We start from the raw sequence: 24668 nt of genomic DNA on the forward strand, positions 1-24668 counted from the left end.
CAAAGCCAGTAAAATCTATAGTGTCCATTTTACAGTATCTATCAATTTTAATAGAGGACTCTCTGCCTCTCTAGCCTCTCTTTGCAAAAGGCAGAGTGCTTGACACATGCTGGTTATAAACCAATACATTCCAAGCTCTTCTTAACATTCAGATGCATGTCTAATTAAAGTATCAGTGTCTGTAATATAAAAACCCACCATTAGCCCAACAGTGGCTAAAGTGTTTTTTGAAGTTTGTTGTATCGTTTTTTTGGGGGTTTGTTGCTGTTGCTTTAGCTTATGCAAATTTAAATCTTTCACAATGACAAATTCAAAGATAGATACACAGATACATGTACACTGGGATATTGATTACTTCCCCTCCACAAATATTAAGGGTTTTTGTTCTGAAATGTACTTCATGCATGAGTGACTAAGTAAAGCTCTGGTGTTGGGCTTTGAAGTTATTCTTGTTAATGGATCAAACAAAAATGCCTTTTTCTTACGAGTAGGAGAACATTTTAATGAGAAAAAAAACATTTTCCATTGCTTTTCATTGGTTTCATGTACCTGTTCATTGTATGTTTTCTTGTTTTGTTGTATACAGTGCTATGGGTAAATATAAAATATTTACAGCCCATAGCTCTCCCTTTTGGATGTTACAACATTGTGAATATTGCATTGACAAAAACAATACCTTCAATTTACATCTCAGTATCTTAAACTTTATTTAATATAGCTAATTTATTATAATATATTTATATAACTACAGTAGGAGTAGGCCCTTGGGATTTTTTCCAAAATAAAATTGCAATTGTTTTAATAGAAGGAAATTATTAAGGAGTCACTATTAGACAAATTAACTAAAGCAGGGACTGAGATATAGAAAGATATCTGTTGTTCAAAAACAGCTGAAAGGATCTATAGTGTATTGAAAATGCTGTAGAACTGACAATGCCATTGGACAGAAAATGGATGCAGAACTGCTGTGTATCAGCCTTCAGATCATCAAATTTTATTTCAAACAAATGAGCTTTTTCCAACACAAAGGAATCAGAAATCTCTGCCTTCTATCATGTTACCCATATCACAAGCTCTCTTGTTGCAGGATGCAATACGCTGTCTATTGATTAGTGAGAGCAATCTTCCACTCTCTGCTGAATAGGATTTATTCATTTGTATGTATAACATCCTCGATAATCCGCACCCTGTAAGAAGCACTCTTAAATACCCTCAAGTGTTTCCAGCAAGGCTCCGATTTTTGGCTTCCAGAGACACATTGTTTTTCATTGAAGCAGATTACTGTATTTCTTATTGCTGAATTCACTTAAAGTATCCTTCAGCTTTCTTTGTTTCAATAATATTTATAAATCACAGTCTTGTGACTGAAATTTGGGCAGTTGACCATTGAATCCAGTTGAATTTTTTTTAATCTGGATCCTGGAATAGCTAAACATTTATTATCTTATTGTCTACTGTGGGCGTGAAAAACTCAATATTAAAATGAGCCAAGACACTGAGAAGTAAGTCTTAGGTTTTGTGTTCAAGCAAATGTGTCGTTTGCTCTTAAGGGATCTCTGACCGCATGGAACAACATGGCATGTACAAAAAGTAGCATTATGTCTTCATGGTTTTAAAAAACCACAAGTTTAGGACATTGCACGTTAACTGGACCACTTTCCAGTTTTTCCTGAGAAGACCACTTTTCACACAACCTGTAAATGCACTCATTACATATAGTCAACCAATAGCCACCATTCATTCAACACTTCAGTGAGCAATATAGCGGGATACAGTCTGTCCTCAAACACCCTCAAATGTGTCTCCAGTACGCACCACAATTTTAAGGGTTACTGTACATTTGTGCATTTTATTTAAGAATGATAAAGGTTTTTTTCCCCCGAGGCTACCCTACAGTTTATAATAAGAGTGTGTCCCCATTTATATTTTAGTTACCACGGACAACCAGGGCTCATGACAGTTTTGACCTCGCCTTAAAGAAATAACTTCGCCTTCCAGAAATGCAATGCAAATCCACCGAGGGACAATGCAACTAGCCCTGACAGACTAAGCACCGGCCAGGTTAACCATTTCTGTCCTGGTGACCACCATGTGCACTCCCCTTCTCCTTTGAAGTTTCAACAGCAGGCCTCAGCTGTATAACAGTGGGGAGCCATTAGATGACGCCCTTGTGCGCCATTTTGTATACCACCAGCAGTTGTAAAAGCCGGCTTTTTTGCAAGAGTCTTTTATTGTTTTTTTTTACTCTTCACACGGCATCAAAGGTTTCAAGAAAAGAAAGGAAAAATATACAGGACTACAGCAGGCCAAACTCTGTTGGAACAATACACCAGTGCCTACTGTAGGTTGTACTGTAAATATTTTTGCCAAGTAAAACACTCTTCTTTTTCAAATAAAGACATAATAAATGGCACAATCATTTCTGGAGCATGATCATACTGATGGTGGCCGCAGTTATGATTTAAAACTACGTAAACCAAGAACTGACAAATTGTATCTGAAGAATTACCAGAGTTAAGATAAAAAAAACACCTTGATAAATGTCTTTAACATGTGTTTAATTACGCATGCCATGATGTGATTTGGTAATGGTGTTGTACTAAATCAATGTGACGTACTGTAGATCTCTTCTAGATACATTACCCACTAATTCACAGTAAGCCCTTCTGTGGTGTATACTAATTGTGAGCAGGAGCTTCCCAAATACCAATGTGCAAAAGGCACTGCTTTAGCCTGGTTGCATTGTTCAGCAGATTCACGTGAGAGAAAACACGAGAGAACAATGGGGTTTGAAAACAGCGGTGTGATGATTTTTCACTTCACAATTCAGCTAGTGACAGATATGCCTTTGTACTTTTCTATTCCTGCTTGAAAGTCAATGAATGGGTTCCCGCTTCTTAGCCCATCCTCTTCCTACACCAGCCACCTTTGAGTTTCTGTACAAGAAGCTGGAAGAAGGACATCCTGTGAGGAAGAGATCATAAGCCCCTTCAGGGGAACCAGCTGAAATCCAGTCCAAATATTAGACATATTGTCTAAGGATCGTTTAGCAAAATATGAGACCAAAATCATGGAAAATTAACAAATACAAAATAATAAGCATAATGAATCAGTTCTTGTGCTTTTGTGATACGCTTTTTATTACCATTATCATATTTTATTTAACAGAATCTGGTAGCAGATGGTATACTTTGCACACCCTTTGATTAATGATTTTCTTGTTTCAAATTTCTCTTTCAGACCTACAAGGGTTGAGGACAAGATTTCTCTTTTTTCTTAAACTCCAAGATCTGGCTGACTAATGGTTTGGCATTACTAAACAAACAATTCTGTCAGGAATGTTGTGATGCCAGCACAATGTGTACCCTGTTTCTCAGGAATATTGTACCACTGGGGAGCCTGTGTCTGGTGTCTGATTTGTCATTCAATCGGTACATACAGTATGAACACAAAATATACTGGGTCTCTCTCACCAGACACATTCCCTTACAACCAATGTGGAATTGTAGTGCAACATTGATTCAAATAACCACAGTGCAAACATGGAATATACACAGACAGGAAAGGCAATAGCACGTCTGCTGTGGTTGTAAAAGGAGTATATCCAAGAAAGCATTGCAGTTTTCAGAATGACTGCACTCTAAACTGTGGATATTCAGGGTGAATTAAAAATCACAGTATTGTAGGAGTCTTTATGAATCACTGCAAGCATATCTTCCCTCATACATCAGCCCACACAAGAAATAGTGTAAATATAAAGACTGACTTCTAAAATCATGTTTATATATCGTTATGTAAATGCTAGATCTGCTAAGCTTGTGAAAGTAAACAAGATTTCGATTCTATTAAGCAAATGAATCCCATGCACCAGTTTTCCACAGGAATTGGAATGCTGACAAGCGTCTTCTGAACTTTCTGGAGGGATTTGGAAGAAAAACAAACAGGCAGTCAAGCAAACGCACAGTAAAAGAAAGACCACAATGCATGTTTAGAGACAGTTCTATGGTTTCATACTCTGTAAAGGACAGTACTTTTTTTGTTTACTCCTTATTGTATTTTTTTGCCATTTTCTTCATCACGTATTTAAGGCTGCCGCAGGGGCTTCTGAATTTTTCTTTCTTTTAAAGAAAGCACAAGGAACAACACTGCACAGTAACTGAGATAAAGTGCTATATAAATCAAGTGATTCTCTGACAAATGTTTTTAGCCACTTCTTCAAACTCATTCAACGTCTTAAAGGGGCATACAGACAGTGCGCATATTATTCAGTATATCTTATTTATGTTTAATTTTGGAGGGAAAAAATAAAGGAAGCAAGCACTTCTGCTGATCTCACTGACAGCTGCCAAAGCTCCTTGACTTTCTGCTGAGGACAGTTGTAAATATTACATTATCCAGGTCTGGAAGCCATTTTCCCATCTATCCCTATACCCTGACTTGTCAAGTCTGCCTCTGTGCGTTGTTGCGGCTTAGGGCTGGGGTGTGGTAGGGAGAAAGGCTCTAATCTGCTGGTATGTGTTTGTTGTTTTTTCTTGTTGGTGGAACTTGACAGCAGAGGTGACAGAAATGCCTGTCAGAGGCTCAGATGGATTTACTGGATTTAGGGGAGTTTGTGGGCCTTCTGAGAAGATTAAGGAAGAAACAGCTTGACCGTTGTCCTTCTCCAAAGTCCATCACTGAGCCAAGCAACTTGGAACCTAAATATATTCTTCCAAACCTTCTCTCATTCTATGCCCCCTAAAAGAGTGTCTAGTCTCACATGGCGTTTAAAACCACAAAACCACCTAATCAAATAGTGCATTATTTGTTTCAGACTCATGTTCAACAATGCTCTGAAAATCATTAAGTTGGAATAAATAGGGATCAAGACAACTGAGAAGTCCTGTTGTGTTGTAACTGTGTCTTGATAGTCACCGCTTCCCTATTTTTTATTTTCTTTTAATTTTCTTGGAATTCTTTCCCAAAAAACTTCCGATCCAGATTCAGAGCCCAGGTTTTTTTTAAGAGGATTTTGTAAAACTTTTGATGGGACAAGATTTATGCAGTAAGGCAAAATGCTGAATCTGAATCAAAATACAATCTTGATAAATAGGGCATCTGCTTACTCTCTGGCTACATGTATGGATAAAAGGAACATTTGAGACCGGGAACATCTTGAACTTCCAAGACACGTTCCTGGCTAGGTCTATGAATTAATGGGTTTTCCACACTTGCTAGCAAATATCACTCTAATACAGCGCAGAACAAAGTGGTCACAATAAGTTTGCAATTTAATGGGAGGAAGTTAATAATTAAAACAGACATCTTCTGAAAAAAGCAGACATAACCTAAAAATTATTTAATGGAATTTCATGAGAATAAAAGAACAGTTACTTATAAGCCGAAGCTATTTGTCCCATCTACCCAATTGGTTGTTTGTATCTAATTGATCCAAGGATCTCATTCAGCTGTTTCTTCAAAGAAGCCAAGGTATTGGCTTCAACAACAGGACTGGGTAGCTTGTACCATAATGCCACACTACTTTGTGTCAAGAAGTGCCTTCTGTTCTCAATTTTAGATGCATTTCCATTTACTTTCCTCTTGTTTCTTCTGGTTCGTGTGTCACTGCTGATTCAAGAGAGATATGTTAGTTTAACTTTGTCAGTGCTTCAGTAATGTCCCTCCTACTCTGTTCAAGACTAAAAAAGGTTCTTTCAGCATGTCAGCCTGGGCCGTTAGACTCTAGACTGATTCCAGAGCTGCATCTCTTATCTTTTACTTGTTTTCGCCTTTCGGGAAATAATCCTTCATAAATCTATCGCAAGAGTGCTTTGGATTGTGGGAATCAAAATATCTGATAATGAGATTAAAATGTTTGCCTGACTGGTAAATAAACCGTGATGCTTTCTGAAATTGGGTCTTTTAAATAAGAACTGCAGTGAATTTTAAACTGTGTTAATTTGCACAAACTTCTCCTTGTTTTCATGTAGGAAGGTGGATTCTGATAGTACCAGTGGACATATTGAATGATGTGCTTTGAAAAAATTCTTACATATATTTATGATACGAAATGTCAAGATGATGCTTCTGTGCACCTTGTTGTTCATTAAAATTTTATTGGAGAGTACTAAAGCTTCAATTAAATGTGTCACTCTGATAATTTAGACCTATGAGATGTAATATATACAGTACAGTACTGACACAGTCAACAGTAAAAACTACAAAATCCAGCTGGAACATACTGTTTTACCTTCATAATGTATTTCTGCGCTGCTATTTAAAAATCACCTACAGTATGTGCAACAAAAGGTAATTTCTCAAATTCAGACTTCAGGCCTTCAATAAAAATACAGTAAGTCATTAAAGTAATAAAAACAGGGTTTTAATTCTTTCCATCCTGAGCACTGAGAGGTTAGAGTCAAGTGTACAGCATTTATCAATAAAATAATTCAACAAAAATTAAATGAAAACAGATTAACATTTATCAAGATTTGTTCAACTAAAAAAAAAATGACTTAAAAATGTACTGCTGCAGTAAATGTCACCTGTATATCCTACAGCACTTCTATACTTTTATACTTTCTGAACCATGAAAGTTTGTAATGGGGACAGTGCCTAAGGGCCCACTGAAGTCCTGAAGTGCAGATTTTTATTAAAACAAAACCTGGTGTTTTCAAGAAACAAGAAGCTGCTGCTGCTGTGTGTTAACAGGTTCTTACACATTAGTCTGTACATAGAGACTACCTTATAAAGCAATGAAACAAAACGATTTCTGGGCAATGCACTGTATAGTACTTCACATCCACCATTGCAGGATGTTGTGTGTGAGCTGAATCCATTCTAGTGATGTAGATCCTGTCCGGAGACTTGGCCTGCACCCAATGTAGAGCAGGCGTACAGATGACACTCAAAGCATTCATGACATGGACAAGCAGGGATACAGAGGTACCTGTAGTTTTTTCTCAAAAGCTCTGTGTGTGCATGCAGAGTGCAGCTACTAGTTATAAATTATATTTTTAAAATAAAAGCCCTTCAAAAATAAAACTCCATCGTGACCAGCTTGAAGGATCAAAATAAGCAGCAAAATGACTCTACAAAAAATAATCAATAAATATAATGATCAAAAATATCATGATTTTGTTTCCTTTTTTTTGGGTAAAGGAAGAACTTTTCACTATGTCAATTTGTATTCCACCATCACTAGTACTTCTTAGCCTCATGCTAAGCTGAATGAAATAGTCACTGAACTAACCAATATTAACCAATCAAGTATTTAGATGAATACTGCTACAATGTGTATTAGTCTCCTGTGTGAAATTGAGCTCCTTTGCATCTTAAAAGTTACTGTACATATTTACGATATACTGTAACCCAAATCAAAATAGCAAATATAACATATTCTCTAACACTGTGTTACTCTTAACATTTTCCATTTGACATGTACTGTAATAACACGACTTAATGAAGTTCATTACTGTATATTCTGAGACTTTTATTAAGTAAATTAACTAAAAAGAAAGGTTACCAAAGTCATTCTAATGCATTTACACATTTTATGTGACATTTAGACTGCAAATAGACAGCTTATGTGTAAATTGCGAAATTGACTTAATTAAAGCTGCTGTACTTGGGTGAAAAGAATCATCGCTCATGCCACCTCGTGGAAGCTAACTATAACAGCAGTCAATTCACACAAATTGAGAAATGTTAAAGGAAACTGGGTGCTATAATTGAAAAAAAAATGCATTTGAGCAGTATGCAATAAAGCTTAATAAAGCTTTACAATTTGGTTAGGTTAAATTACAAAATTCTCCCTTCATTGTTTTTTTTTCCAATGTTTAACAGAATAAAGGATTAAAAAACATTCAGTCTCCAGAATTGTAATTGAAAGTGTTCAATGGAAGTTCATCTCATGTTTGAATGTTCGGAAAATGACCTGACACCTAATTGAATACCTTATCTTACATCCGACAGATTTATAAACGATTTAACAATACAGTATATGCTCTTACCTTACATCCTACATATACAAGATATTGGCATCAGCATTGAAGTTCACTGCTCTGTGATGTGACATGGGGTGGCCTTGGTTTGGTCTTATTTTCACTGAAATTACAGTTTTAGGATTGGGGCTCTTGTACCGATCAGCTGTATCACGAGGAGCAAAGGAATGAACAACAATACAATAAATTGTGAAAACGAAAAAAGGCTACGTTGTCTAACTGACTGAAGTTCCAACTGAGCTTAGTGCACACCTGGAGTGGAAATATTTATTGGAGCCACACACGGAGACTACAGCTGGATGTTTTCTTTCGTGTTTTATGACTGCAGGGGAGCATGAATGTAGTGCCCCACCTGTGCTTAACTGCAGAAAAAGTGATGTTAAGTCCCTTTTCACTGTTAATGCTTTTCAGCCTCACCATCCTCACCCTTAAGAATTTATTTGCATGTGGATTTATTCATTTCAGAGCTGTATAGTATGGCAGTTTGAAACAGACATGAATAGGACATTGTGCAGGTTTGCCTGCTAACAATCATACCGTGCTTTAAATGAGAAAATTAAGGTCTCAAATTAAAGAAATACACAAGTTGGAGTTGAAAATCATTACTATATTTTCTCTTTCAGATACAACAACTAAAATGTCGCAGCTCCGTCAAAGTTGTTTTCTCGGACCCATCAATTTTCTGCAGTGAAATGCCATATTTTCCCACAGCTATTCATACAACATACAGAACAGCACTCTCCTGCCATCTTGTGGTATTTTATAAACTGAACAAACAGGTGAAGGCAGTAACAGAAACCAGACAGCAGCGGGTTTACACACTGTGTCAACAGAATCTCAAGATATGTCTACGAAGGACGCAACATGTCTAGGTGCGACTTTGAAAACAGCTGTTTCTTAGCACATACAGGACCATAAGTTCTTTAACAGTGAAAAAGTATACTAGTTATCATCTATTGGGACATTATGCATATGATATCATCTGGGCTTTTTCAGAAATTGCACCAGATTACCTGTAGAGTAATATACTTTGATCCATAGGTACAATTTTCTATATGCACAACTGGTAGAAATATAATGTGGTCCTTAATGACGCTGAATGATTTTCCAGCACAGGGAGTGCAGTTCATTCCCAGGGGTATCACACCTGACAAAGGTAAATGGGGCTACCTGTGCTGCATAGATTTCCACTGCGGCATTTTCCCCACGATATAATTTGTTCATGAAGTGCTACTTTCCCTCAAGGCACAGTTTTCATACTATAAATTCAAATGTCAAACATCAGTAAACTACATTAAATAACATTGAATTATTCTTTTTCATTAATATTGACCAACGGTGTCAAAAGTATTTAGAGTGACCAAAATCTACCACGCAGTATCATGATACCACCAGAGACGGGTTAAATAAAGGCCAAAAAAAAACTGATCCAGACTTTTACCTCTTTATACCTTCATCAATTACCTAGTAGTTTTTTGTCTGAGCAAGACACAGTACCATGATTTCTAATTGCTGCCCTCTAGTGGACCCATGTGTACAGGCACTTTTTTAAAGTACTGCATCATCTCACATTAAAAGTTTAGTCCAGGATAAACCAAAAACGCATCATATTAATTACAGCAATTGCATTTTGTAAAATTACTATATAATAATCAAGAATAATTAGACGTCCAGAACATTATTTATAGTTATACTAATAAAATCTGAGTGGCAGAGACATACTATATACGGATACTTTCTATATGGCACCAGGAGACTTAGCAAGTATGGACATTTCAGTTTTTCAGTTTTGTAACATCCTGTAAGATTACTCGAAACTAAATCAGCCCTGAAATTATAAACCAAATTAGTAATATTCACTCCTGGCCTTAGTGGACCGCATCCCACAATTTAGACAGTGTGATCAAGGTAGTTACTTTGCCTTTTAAACTATTTATTAAAAAGTAATTTTGTTTAAATACATTTGAGGTATTGGACTGGGAGGTCTGTGCAATCTAACTAAATAAATAATTTAAGTGTTATTTCACGAGGGACAACAACATCCAAGGACTGAATGCTTTGTGAATACCTGGAATACTTGGTAGTCTCCTGGCCACAGGACAAGAAGGCTCACCCCCCATTGAGACTGAGTGAACCCACGGGCAGCTCCAAGGTGGAGATGGGGTGGAGGAGAGATGCTCGAGACAAATGGGAAGGGAGGAGTCCGAGTTCAGTTTATGTAGCTGGGTTCATAATGCCGGTGATTAGGTGCAGCTGTGTGAGACTGACTTGTCATTGTTATCCCTCCCCAACTTAATAAGTTAATAACCATTTAATAACCCAGTTAATAACCATTTTGTAACTCAATTTGTTGAATAAACTACATGAGGTACTTCACCAGGTGGTTGATATTGAAGAAAAGGTTCCTATTTTCTGCTTATCTTCAGTTTTGCACAATACTCAGCCTACTTCTAAAATTTAAAAATCGGGGCTCAAACATGGGGCAGACGTGGAGAGTCGTGCCAATTGCATATTCCTATCCAGATTTGTGTACAGACAATTTTTTTAACATAAGATCTCTTTTAAATATAGCATTTATGCTTTCCGTATAAAGAAATGGAACACCATAGTGATTTACTGCAATGCCCTTACTCTTTTGGTATAGAGTAATTATACTTGCATACTCTAAGGAATAGAGTTATGTGTAGAATTTCTAACGGTGTTAGGGTTACCATGTACAGTACAGCTGCAGCATGATAAAAAGAATTTGGAAGAGTTCAAAGAACAGCTATATGTTTCTAAAAATTGCATACAAGACTAAGAGGGCTAAATATGTTTATTGGTCATCAAAGATGTTTGATCATGTTGTGTTCTTAAACCTGCAATTGTTGTTGACAAAGTAAACTCATCAATCCCTTTTACTCGGTAGAAAAACCAAGATATAACAGACAGTTACTAAGCTAGAGCATTTAGGATCGAGAACAGGAGTTGTTTTTTTACACAGATGGCATGGACAAAGCTGCCAAGATCCGTCAAGGCAAATTCCCTGGAAACGTGTGAGAAACTGCTGGATCCCTTCCTCAGCACAATAAGTTATTTGCAATGAGCTGAGTGTGAAGTTTTTGCTGGTTTGCGGAGGAATCCAATTGGGTAGAGCCATATGGTTTTCTGTCTCTGCGATCAATTTAATGTTTGGATGGTTGGGGGGCAGAAAACACCTAAGACCTACTGGGTCTAGGATCATCTTTTTACAAGTAACCAGAGGAAGCAGCCTGAATCTCATTGATTTTAATATGAACAAATTGAGCAAAGGATCTTGTCCAGCCTTTTGTTCAATGACAGCAGGGAACTGATTGCAGCAGCACAGGTATATGCTTGGAACTACCTGCTCAAAACTCTGGGACTTTAAATACCTGCATCGAGCTGCCTGAAATGTCTCCTATAGAGGTTGGAGTGTCTCGTCTGTTCCTTTTTTAAATGTGTAGGCTCGTGACCATTTTAAATTGGGAAACTGGACTTTTGTAAGCCCAGGGTTTGTTCCCTAATCTTGCATTAATTTATTGGTTTACAGACAATGTAATTTCTAATATAAGCAAAATCCATATAACATGAGCACTCAGGCAAGGAGCACTGCATTATTCATGAAATAATCACTTTTGCATTATCTATTAGACTGGTAGATTAATGTAAATGGTTTGTGTGGCCAAAATCTTTCCATCCAGAGCATTACTTGATAGGCATTACTACACCCCAATTTAGAGCTGCCAATTAGCATTTCCTCTGTGTCTTATGACTGCAGGATAACTCCTGGTGCTCAGGTTAATGGAAGGAATGCTAACCCATGAGGTGTGGAAGAAAATGCTAGCTCCCCACTGAAGCCACTCCACTCTGGCACCAATCACATAGGTGTAGGCATCAAATCTTAATCATTTCTTCATTTTCAAATTAATCCTAACTTATTTCATTGCATGCTTGTTAGGAAGAGCACATCACAAACTGTTTTCTCATGTCAAGAAGCCAGGACTCATGTATTGTACATTACCAACAAGCCAAAATCTCGGGCTATTCTTATTGTTCAATAACATAGTAGTGGACATATTTTAAATCTCCTACATTATCACAAAGCCCCTATTCCTAGCAAGCCTATCCCAGCAGCATAAGCACTATGCTCTGAATGGCATGTCAGTGCATCACAGAGTGTGTACACACGCAGGGGCAATAATGACACAGCAGTTAACCAACCCAGCCTGTCTCAGGTAGGTGAGAGGAAAGCAGAAGACCCAGAGAAAGCACAAGTGAGCCCAGCAAGAACTTGACAAACTCTATGCAGAAAGCATGCTACTGTATCTGCCCCATTTACACATCACCTACACAGATTTGTATAAATTGCAGGATACTGGTGAAATTACTCAAAAACACAAGTCGGATTTAAAACAAAATCATATTAAAAAAGGGAGAAATGATCCATCACGGAAAAGCAGGGAGGACCAGGACCAGGAACTGAAGATTACTGACCACAGTATAACTCGTTTCTCTCTTGATCTCGCTCATCTGCTGTTTGCTTGGATCTATTTCATTGTATACCTTCTGTTGCACCACAGAGCTCATAGTGCCTACAGATTTCTCCAATGCTTTTATGTCTACTAAATGTGTAGGTTTCTTTCATGGGACAGCTTATCATCTGGCTCTTCTATTTCCATTGTGGATATCCAAAATGCAACATGCCAGAGGAGGTGGAGAGAATCGGTTGTAACAGCTGTGAAGGCCAGGTAATCATTTGAGGAGTGGATGTTTGCAAATTGCTAGTAATGCACATGGAAGGTTTTTTATTTAAATCAGAGTTTCGGCACAAGGCTACTGTAATCCCTCAAATGTTTTTGTTCAGCCAGCACCAGATCACTTACATCTTACAAAATGTGCTCTACAAACGTAACGGCCCTAGTTTATGTCGACATGAGGTAAGGTCAAGTTCCTCAAATGCACTGGTACTGTCCAGTTATTCTATACAACGTCCATACTCATGTGGAACACTGGGGCGAAAAATAACAACACAGAGCACACCACAATAAAATAAGGATGACAAAACTACACATGAAAGCAAAGCAAACACAAGATAAACATATACAGTATGTGGTACGGTGTTTCAGTTCCATTGAACTCAGTGTAAACACACAATAAACCAGCTCTCTCTCTACTAACTGCTATGAAAAGAATTTCAACTCATAGCCCCTGAAATCCATTATACCTTGCAAAACACAACATTTCACTCATGGCTGACGACATTAACCTTGTGATGTTTGTCTCAAGACTATAGGAACAAACTGCTGAAGAAAATCAATGCCTTAAACTTGTTGATATGGGGAAAAAAAGAGCTAGAACAGTGGCAAAAAGCAATGTAGGAGAATGTCCTCAGGCACTACACATTCTCCATTTCCAAACAACACAGCATTCATGAGTTAACGAATGTTAACCTTGAATAATAAGGCTGCATAATGTACCTCTCTTTGTCTCTCTATCTCAGTATTTTTTTATTTTTAAGAAGGAGAGTGCCTTATTATAAGAATCTAAGCTGTACACTGTCTTGCTAGAACTAAGAGTTGTGTAAAAACTGGATTTCCAAATGAAAGCTTAACGTTAGAAATATTACACTCAAACTGCAGCACTGGGTTGTTTTCAGCACCCTGGACAGCTCCTCCTCTCCAACCGGAACAAGGAGATGGTGTATGTGTTCTTAGCTCATTTTCCTGTCATAAAGCAATGATGATAAATGTATGTCCACTGTAGGTAGAAAAAAAGCAGCCCGTGGAATTGGATTCTTGGGTAAGGTCTTGTGCAGTATGTGAGACTGTTACTGTGAGGATCCCCTGTATAGTTTTCAGCATACTTCACAACCTAATGTGCAAGAAAGACCAAATGCCTTCTTGTACTATATCTTTTCCCATGTTATTATGTTCTTTAAAAATGATAAATTTTTCTCTAAAACCCTGCAGTCCATAGTCCAGCTTATTGAGAACCCACTTTAAAGGCACTATAAAAAATAAAGTTTGTTATTATTACTACTACTGTTACGATCATGAGCCATTTGTTTTTTCTTGTATGATGTGCTTCATGGATCATTTTCACCCTCTGTAAATCTGCATGAAAGAACCTTGCTACGTTACACTGTACATACAGTATGTGACATATAATTAGGAAGGTAAATCTTGATTTCCATGTATGCTCTGCTGTATATATAAATGTCATAAAGTATAAGTAATATTTCTCAAGGCCTAGATACACAGAACGAGACTGTGCTTTAATTAGAATGAAAAATTCTTAAAAATGTTTGTTTTTCCAGACACTTTAGTTCAAATATTTAAATATTTTTACAGAGGTAATGGTTTAAATAAGTGCTAAACATGTCTTCCTTTATCCAGTGCCTTGAAAATGTATTCAGATCCTTCCCACGTTTTGCTGCTTTAAAGTTTGCTGACACCTTGAAGTAATAGTTTTTATTTTTGATGTACCTAACCTCCATAAATTCAAGGCAAAAAATAACAAGACAGAAGTACAGTAATATAAAAAAGGGAAAAGTCAACAGTTGCATTAGCATTCAAACCCTTTGCTGTGGCAAATCTAAATTAATCTAAATTACCTTAATGAGCCACCAAAATATCTACAGGTATGTGGCCTCTGTTTGTTTTTGTATGCAATAACAGTGGTTCACACTTATTGCACTTGTTTCCATCATTCTTTCTCATCCTCTTGTCTTTTCCAGCTTTTCTATATTCAACAGAATGGACTGTATCCAGACTGGTCACTACAGCACATTAACATTTACTGAGGAAGAGGTTAATACAGACACTCACTGGCCCTGCAGGATGTCCATACTGCACTAGAACAGACGGGTTAATACAGATACAATGACTGGACACTGCATAACATCATTCAACAGACTGGACTACGTCCAGACTGGACACTACAGCACATAATGTAAATGAATATATAAATATTAATTTTAATACAGTATACACTGGTTGGGTGTGGCAGTAGATTAACATGACACTCAATGACAGGGGTGAGGGAGACAAACTAACTACAGGACATTAACACAGCACTGAGAGAAGGTTTAATACAGACAGATTGGTTACTGCCAGGTTAATGTCAGGTTGTGTAAGCATAAACCGTCAGGATGTACAGTATTGGTTTACTGTACTGAAGGGTTCACAAAGTAAAATTCTGAAATCTTGGAGCAAGCAAGGTAAAGTAAGGTATAGGATGCAAGGTGAAGTTTTAAGATGTATAGCACAATGCAGTGTTTGCAACAAGGGAAGGAGGCATTGATCTGTCTCATTTAACACTATGGCTCTTGGTTATACAGACTGAAATGCATTATATCCATATATTCAGTACGTTAGTTTCCAATGTTAGCCAATGCTTCATATTTAGTTTGTTTCAATGTATTAGTTCTGCAATAGTTCATTAAACATCTATTATGAGGGGAAAAATGAAAAAAATATATATAATAGGCCGACAGCATATGAGTGTTTTTTGTTAGAGAACAATAATAAGTCCCCATAGGTCTAAAGCTAATGTGTCTCATTGCTTTCTGTTAAAACTGCCTGGTATATTTCAAATCAAGGATAACAGAAACTACTGATGGCTGCTTAAAGGCAAACAATAATACAGTACATTACAACTCCATCCATCATCTAACTGCTTTATCCAATAGAGGGTTCTGGGGAGATGGAGCCTAACACAGTAAGCAGCAGTTGAAAGGCCCGATACACCCTGGATGAGATGCCAGTCCACTGCAGGACACACTCACACACAAGTTTCCCAGAAGATGATTAACCTACCAGTATGTCTTTGGACTGTGGGAGGAAACTGGAGCACCCAGAGGAAACCCAAGCAACACATACCGTACAAACTCCTTGCAGACTGCACCCTAGGCCCAGAATTGAACCCAGGACCGCAGAGCTGTGGGGCAGCAATGCTAACCACCGAACTGCCCTTAATGTATCTCATGTTCTACCATAATTATTACTTCTGTCTGCTCAGCTATGCACAATTTCCATTTAAATAAACTGTATTTAAAACAAGGAAGAAAATCTGACCTATATCTTTACATTTGTGTTACAGGCTCCTGATTACTGGAAAAGCTCAGAGATGGGCACACTGGCACAGCATACTCCAGTGGGACCCAGCCAGGCTGCACCTCAAGTGACAGGAGTAGTCATTTTGCATGTCTGCTTCCTAGAACATTGGATATCTCTTTAAACAAATACACAGAACAATAATTTGGAATGTAAAGGTGAAGGCAATATGTTAGAATACAGTAATTGCAGGCAGCAGGAGGGAATTCAAAAGAAACTCCCTGGCACCGCTGGGTAATGACCAGGGTGGGTGGATTATTTTAGTTGATTATCCTGAACTATGAGGCACTATGATTTTTTTACAGTACTGTACATTACAGCATATATACTGTACCATTCAGACCTCCTGCACCAGGTGTATTTTACTCTCGGTTTTGAGTGCATTTCTTGGTGTGAAAAACACTTTAGCTGACAAAAAATGAAATATTAAAGGATATACAGTATAACATAAAGCACACAGTGCAGGCTAGCCAAAGAAACATATTACTCTTTGCATTGATAAATGTTTTTTTAAGTACCAAGATCTTGGAAATTAATGTTCCCAGCAATGTTTTGACTAATACATTTTCTTCTGATTAATTAGATTAATAGATTATGAACAGAGAATAGAAAGAGAAATACAGTGTCCCTCTTATTAAGAGAACACCTTTGTGGTATATTGGTAGTGGTAGTGGCAGTGGTATATTGGAGGAAGGAATGAGGTGGGCTTGACGGCTGTGAAGCAAGGTCTTTTTGAGCGATGGATCATGTTTTTGTGTAGACCAGCCCGCTGGATATCGGCAAGTGAGGCACAGGCGTGCAGAACTACTTGTTGTTTACAAGAGTTCAATCCATGTGAAGCACAAGCATGATGCTCCGTCTGGGCAGGAATGTCTTGTCGCTACAACGCTGCCCGGTGCTGCATTGATCTAGTACTGGACCTCACTACCCTCCCTGTGGGTTCATCCTGACCTGACAACATTGCAGCCCATAAACACAATGTCAGGACATTTTTCTGAAAATGACTTAATTGGTTGCAGTTATGAGCTTCTTTTGATGCTTACTATATACACTTATAATTGTATAAACATTGAATGGAAAAATAATGGTATAAATTATGTACCTTTCTGAAAGCTGTTGTTAGGGGTTCTATGTGCCTTTCCCCTCACATTTACTAGAGCTGTAGTTTAACAAAACACACTAACGACTTTTGTTATCACATGAGGTGAAATGTTCGATATTCTGATCAAATTATGCATTTTATGTTAAGAACAAAGTATTATATTTGAAATCAACTTATATAAACGTTTATACAAAAGAAAACCATGAAATAATAAAAAGAAACTTAATACAAAATAGTACTTAAAAGGATTTTGGCGAATGTTTAACAGATAACAGATATTTCGGACACAACGGTATTTAAATGCATATATACAGGTAATTAAAGCTTGGCTATCATTATAGGAATAATATTCCACGCACAAACAATATACAGAAGTTTTTTGTTTTGCTTTAAACCAATACAGAAAGAACATTAACGTGTTATCGTTTTGTCCTTTTACAAAATAAAAAAGAGGGTAATCTCATGGTTTAATTGAAATAACGTGCGTTTGTGCGTCCCACAGATAATACATGATTTGTTAATAACCAAGCTGCGAGCAGTTTTTCGTTGCCATGGAAAAATGGAATAAATGCAATAATTCACCATTTTTAACCTTTAAAATCGAATCACGTGAAAACATTTCCTGTTAACATATTGCACTCAAAGCACTTACTGTAAGTTCCACGTCTCCGCTGTGCTCTCCACCGCCTTCAAGTGTCTTTTCAGACAAGCAGAAAATCACCGCCTACTGGTATAATGTATTAATGCATCTCCATTGAAAATACAATGCATTAGGGGTATACTAGAACAGGATAAGATTCATATTGCATGGTTCATTCGGTCCAATGACTCTTAACTTCAGGTTATATTTAGAAAGTTCTTATTTGTTGTGCTGTATGCAATACATTTAAAAAATCTAAGGGCAGCTGCATACAGTATTGATTAGAACTCTAGGTTCAAATTTCTATTTCTCTCAGACTGCTTAAGTAAATGCACTGCTGTATAAATAGGTATTTACTGCCTACATTGTTGCTGTAAATAAGAATCGTTGCTGTAAGAACATTTGTGCTTAATCCACTTATCTGGTTAAACAAAGGATAAAATCAAATAATCTTGTACTGATTCAATTAGAATATCCACAGATAAACCATTTTCACAGATCTAAACGTTTTAACATTCAGGATTTTCTATGCAAAACAAATTTGTATTTATTAATCTAATGCATTGCAATGGTGGACCATTGTTAGTAACTGCGCGTCTTAATAAACACAACGACAGCAACATTTTCCTTGGCTGTTTCCCCTCCCAGTAATGGGAAAAACTTGAATTTGTTTCTTGGAAAGGTGACACGTTCCGGCAGCAGCTCTGTGGCCCTGGGTTCAATTCCCGGACCTGGGGTGCTACTGTAACTGCATGGAGTTTGTATGCTCTCCATGTGTTCACGTGGGTTTCCTCCCACAGTCCAGACATACTGGTAGGTTGCAAAGGCACAAGCAATAGGTTTATTCCGTGCTGAAAAGATCTGCTGAATGTGCTGCCACCCATCCATTCCCTTACCACTACATCCAATTCAGCGTTGTGGGGGAGCAGCAATCCCAGCAGGCAATGGGGCACAAGACAGGAAAGAATCTGAATGGGACGCCAGTCCATGACAGAGCACACACAGATGGACACGCACACGCTCACACTCGCACCAGAGCCACTTTTCTTGGAAGCCACCTAACCTACCAGTAAAACAGATGTGTATTTATTAAACGAATGCATTTCAATGGTTGGCTACAATCTCACAGTGACTGATAAGAGTATATGGATTGACTGATCAGAATAAAGATCCGAGGTAAAGGGATTATATAGTTTTATGGGCCTTAATCAAGCCAAGAATGACATAACTTTCTAGAAATCCACAGTATTACCCGCCCTTCCGTACGACTGAATAACTTTCATTCAGCTTTGAAACTGTGAGAAAACGTCTTGACCGGAGTGTCTGATCAAAGATAACTTTTCTTCTCTGCAGTCTCTCTCCTTTTGCTTGCTAGATTAGGCTCTTCAGGGGAATTCCAAGCCCTAACAATCAGTTGCAAACTAAATTAGCATTTAAATTGAGAATGCATACTTTTTTTTTAATTCCTACAATATCTGGAAGGTCATGCTCCAAGAAATGTTTGTAATTTCGGACTTAGCAACTCATGATACTCTAAAACAGGTCTTTTAAATGTGCAATCCTACAGTTGTTCTGAAATTCATACTAGATTTAACCAAAATACTGCAGTATCTCTAGAATACAGTACTGCTAAATAGGTAAAAGAAAACACTTAAACCTTTTTTTATTTTGTAACTTTTATTGAACACAAGTATTTCTGACAGAATGCAAAGTCAAAATTTTTCGGTTAGTACTCAGTATTTACACCAGTGACAGTGGAAAGAAAGGTGGTACCAATGTTTCACTCAGTAAAAAGTTGTATACAAGAGAGAAGGCCCCAAAAGCAGGGAATGCTGGGTAGGAATGACAATGGAGGTTTTTTGAAAATGTGACACGGTCCTCTTAAAGGGATGAGGCACCTGTCCTTTTCTATATATTTATACATAAAAAAGACTCAGACTAATTGTTAAGACTAACATTTGGCTTTCCATTATGAGATTTAGATTTTATTCCTTCAAATTCATAGACTTCAATTTTGCCAGTCAACAAATTCATGGCACAATATGCAAGTTCAAAGGCTTGTGTAAACTCGCAAAAACTTGGTCCCATATTAATGGCATTTGAACAAAACATGAGAAATAACTTCTGGCTCACATGAATACAGAACTCAACTGATGTAATGAAATACGCTTGTATATATACAGTATATAGAGAGATTTGGATTCTGGATCGTTAGGAATGGTATGGAATCATATCAAAAGAAATCAGAAGACCTTTCCTCACCGTCGCCCATTTTATAGCAAAGTAAGCCTGCATTGCTGAGTTGAAGTGCATGATGCCTCTTATGTAAAAATGTATGCAAGAGGCTACAGCAAGTAACATTTCAAAAAACTGATGGCTAACAAGACAAGCTTCAAAGGCCTTTTTATCTTGGAGCATTATAAAGTCTCAATCTCAAAGTGCTGCAGATTTTAATCCAGGAATCAGACCCCAGTCATATAGTGGAGTCAGTAAGAGCACATATTTTTAACAGATCTTCTTACGAGGACTGATCTAGGTGATCTACTGTATAATCACTATCCTCTGCAGTACTCCAGAGATGTAAGAGCATATACTGTAGCTGCCAGAAAATTAGTTCAAGCACAAAGGGTTAAAATAAGCACTCCAATTCACCATGGTGTTAAGTCTTTTTCAACTCTTAATTTCTCCAAGTGCAGCTCTTTCCAGGTCTAGCTTTTTCGAATGCTTTTACTTGTGACTTCTCACAAATTTAACTAATTAACAGCAAGCCGGAGATGACTTCTCTAGACCTTGGAAATGTTACTCTGTGAAAAAGCTTCAGTCTGTGTGACAAGTAGGCATAGACAGCAAGCCCTTTAATGAAAAGAACAAGTTACTGAAGTCGATTACCTCCATTTTCATCCCCAGAGCCTAATATATGCAAAAACACATTGAGCAAAATGACAAGACCAGTATTTTCACAGTTTGAACTTACAAACTAGCGACACCATCAGTTATCGTTACCTTGACTGCACACATAGACACTGAAGTGAAAAGGCCCTACACAGGTCAATATATCAGAACATTGGGCTGCAGTCTTGGACCATCTGTTTCTCCATTACAGGCAAACACTGAAGAAAGTGGAATGCATGCCGCAACAAGAACAATTTCGAAGGCATTTTCTTCCTTGTTTCCCCCTTTTAGTGTTTTTGATGTCTTTTGTTTTCTTAAGGAACAATTTTTTTCTTAACTATTCTCTAAACCTTTCACAACCAAACTATGTCGATTTTTTTTTCTTTTTTAAATACTATGACAGAGAACACATTTTATTCACACTAGGATATTCACGCATTCACAGTGCACAAGCTTGCAGTCTAAATGAAGAAAAAAAGTTCTCAGAAGTGTACTGTACAAAACAAAATAGGGTTGGTCTACAATTTTAACTTGGAAACCCCTATTCCACAGCAGAATGTTATGGTTTAAATAATGAATTAAATCTGGTATTCTTTCTCATATGCATAAAAAGAGACAAAAATGTCTATTTTCAGATTGCATCTTTGATTGAGTTAAACAATAGCAGATAAAGCTGTAATAATGGATATTCAGCAAGATTAAAATGGGCGCTATTTTCTTTTAATAAATAAGCTTTTCAAATATCAGATCAACTTGTTTTTTTAAACAGGCCTTAATGGTGTATTTTTACCCTTACTGTAAACAAAGGCCACCTGTGTTTTTCCTTTCCTCAATCATTGTTAAGGGGTCTATTCTCCGCAAAGTTTAAAGCCTGGCTTAATATTATTTTTTTTGGATCCTACCTGCATCTCACTGACACCAAAGCTACTGCCATTAAAGATAACGGACACTAATACCTTGAAGGTTTGTACTGCACCAATACTGCTCCTGTCTACAGCACTAAGATGGAAACAGAAGTGTGAAAGCACTTTTTCAGTTGACTTTTCTGTCACAGCTGTTATATTTAGTGTCCTTCTGCTCTTCGAGAGCGTTTTTATGGTAGGCTGAATACATGTAAAACCTCCTTGGACCCTCCTGAATTACAGGCAAAATATCAGCATAAGACACAAAATGGAAAAACATGGAGAGAGATGGACAAATGGCAGAATATATATATAATGACACCTGTCAAAATGCAGCCTAATGGTCCGTTTTAAGTAATTTTTAATTGTTTAAAATGAACCCCTTTCCCCTCTTTCTTCTTGACAACTCGTCTATCCCTTTTTTACATAAGAGCCTGGCAAGGTGTTCATAAATGGGAGCTAGCAGAGAATAAAACTGTAAACATACTGTATTTCAAAACTAAAAATAAAACCCTTTGCAAAGCAAGCATGCTAATGATCTAAGCTCTAATGCTAAACCCGAAGAACATTATGATAAAAAAATAATAAAATAGAAGGCAGTTACTTTTACACATTTTTAAACACAAGAAAAAAGGGTTAAAACAAACATACCCATAACCCATTAACATTGGAAATAAAAAAATGGCAAAAAAAACCTGCATGAAAAAATGAACACTGCAAATTGATACACACATATATATGTATGTATACAGTATGTAATATATAACAAACCAAACTTTGTCCAATCCTTCATTTAATGATCATCAGAAACAATGAGTAACAATAAAATTCTACGCCTAGAGTAATGGAGTCTGTGCACAACAAATAACGACTGTTTCTTTATAAACCAGAATTTCCCATAGTTACTGTATCTGATCCAGCTAATGAGGTGACATACTGTACGTTTTCATTTGAAAGACTATCATTCCAGTGCTTTTCTTTCTTAAGCGAAAATTCTACCAGAAGCACTGTTTAAAACCAAGCCATTTGTACCATCTCAGTACCCTACAGCTACACAGTGTACAGTACCAGTTGAAGGATAAGTCACTTTTCCTTTCTTTCTAAACTCGGGAGAATGAGTGGGGGGAAAAAAGAAATTGCAAGTGCACATGAGTTGATTTCTTTCTACAATTCTACGAACAGGAGCATGTTTCTTGTTCTGAAAAATAATAAAAGACACTGAAGAAAACCTTTTTTTATTTTTTCTTGGATGCTCTTGTGACATTTTGTAGGTCTGTGACTGTGGCGTTTTCCTGTTTATTAGATCATGCTTTACTCTCATTTGCGTTCGTTTGCGTGGCTTCGTTAGGCACCGTCTTCACTTCTGACCCAGTCTTCTTCACCTCTGTTTCCTCCGGTTTACTTTTGTCATCTACAGGGACCTTCCTGTTAAGAGACAAATTCATACAGAAACAAGGGTTTGTAAGCAGTCTGAATCCTGAATACTGTGACAGTCTTATAACACATCTAAAAGTGTATGCTGAATGCATGTTGCATCCAAAAAAGAAAACAATCTCTACCACAAAATTTAACACTCTGCAGTGAAATGTTTGCCTATAATTGATCACCAAGAAATTAAAAGCAAATTAGGATGTAAAAAAACAACATTCACACAACTAATGGATTTATGTTAAATGACATAAAAGTAAGGTATATTCAAGACACGCCTTTACTGACATCCTACACCTAATCTATGCTGATAGGCTTGGACAGAGAAGACTATGAGAGGACCTGCAAATTTCTCAAAAATAAACAATGATACACCAATCGGGGCATAAGTGGAAGCTACAGTACATGGAAGTACTTGTAAAAAATCAGAACAACAGGCATTTCATGCTCCAAAGCATTGTGGAAATAGGGAACAAGACACCCAGCTATGTTATTGAAACTAATATACTTGTTTCTTTAAAAAAAAATGTCTGCTTGAGACCCTTGGATCAATTACCTACTACTAAATGGGTCAGATGGGCCTAAAAGCCTCCTCTCATTTGTAAAGAGTCTTAGATTCTTATATAGTGGGTAGTTGCAATAGCAATGGGGCCGGTGGAGGGCCGTCTGAGCAAAGAATGCTAGGAGGGAAAACAGTTCTGTTTTTATACCTAAGTGGGCAAGTGATTAGTAGAAGCTGGAGTACTATCCCTCTCCTGACCTTTTGTTATTAAAATCAAAAATGATTAAATTGCTACCTGCCCATTTCTAGACTTTTTCAGGGGTCTGTGTCGTTCTTAAAGGGCAGACTATGTTCACAGAGTTCTACAGTAACAGAGGAAGGACTGTAGTGTGTTGTGCATTGAAACACACACAAACTACAGTACATGACGCATCACATTCGGTCTTAAAGTAACAAAAGGTTAAAAAGGAGAGAGCAATAACAAAGCATTTTTTTCTTTAAATATTGCACCTCTTTGTAAGATCTAAAGTCCTGACTTAAGGCATGGTAATCAGATGGAACAGTTTTGACTGATGAAACTGCTAAATGATAATACTTGTGTGGCACCCTATATTTAGTTCACGGACTCATTTGAGAGTCTGAGGCATTTATTTTCTGTGATTAAAAAATAGAGGTAAAGGCAATACCTGGATCACTAACCATAGCTGAGGATGGGTAGCACTAAAATACTTTTTAGACCCATTTCCAAAAAATCTGAAATAGTGTAACTGATGTAGAAATATCTCATTGGAGATCCTACTTTCTTGTGGATCCACTTCCATGTTCCGACGTGAGATTTTAGGATATCTATAAACACAGCTCTAAAGGAGAAGGCTGCAAGTCATTTTGCAACCCTGCAGTGCTCCTTCAGAGAGATGCGGATTTTCCTAACCGCAGATCCTATGAAGAACCAAAAGACGTCATGTGCTCAGAAAGGCCACGTTTTGTTTCTGCTCCGTACACCACGATACTTGCAAAATCAGGTTTTTTCTCATTAGTAGCGTCTTGGAAGTGTCTAGGCTCCATGCTCACAGTTTTCATTCGATTCATCCTCCTATCATTCCATT

At 37.3% G+C, this 24668-nt stretch overlaps 1 protein-coding gene across 7 annotated transcripts in view; it reads right to left on the bottom strand.

Annotated features, from left to right (window-relative positions):
* Positions 1-19496: 19496 nt before the first annotated feature.
* The window catches only part of LOC148816834 (neural cell adhesion molecule 1-like), a 246055-nt gene continuing 240883 nt past the window's right edge, over positions 19497-24668 (bottom strand). For all 7 annotated transcript variants that reach the window (XM_088939431.1, XM_088939429.1, XM_088939428.1 and 4 more), the window contains one exon: positions 19497-23057. In XM_088939431.1, the coding sequence (XP_088795557.1) occupies positions 22937-23057 (121 nt within the window). In that variant the 3' untranslated portion in view covers positions 19497-22936. The remainder of the gene's footprint in view (positions 23058-24668) is intronic.

The sequence above is a fragment of the Atractosteus spatula genome, chromosome 22 (assembly GCF_055471065.1).
Source record: "Atractosteus spatula isolate fAtrSpa1 chromosome 22, fAtrSpa1.hap1, whole genome shotgun sequence".
NCBI classification, from domain to species: Eukaryota; Metazoa; Chordata; class Actinopteri; order Semionotiformes; family Lepisosteidae; genus Atractosteus; species Atractosteus spatula.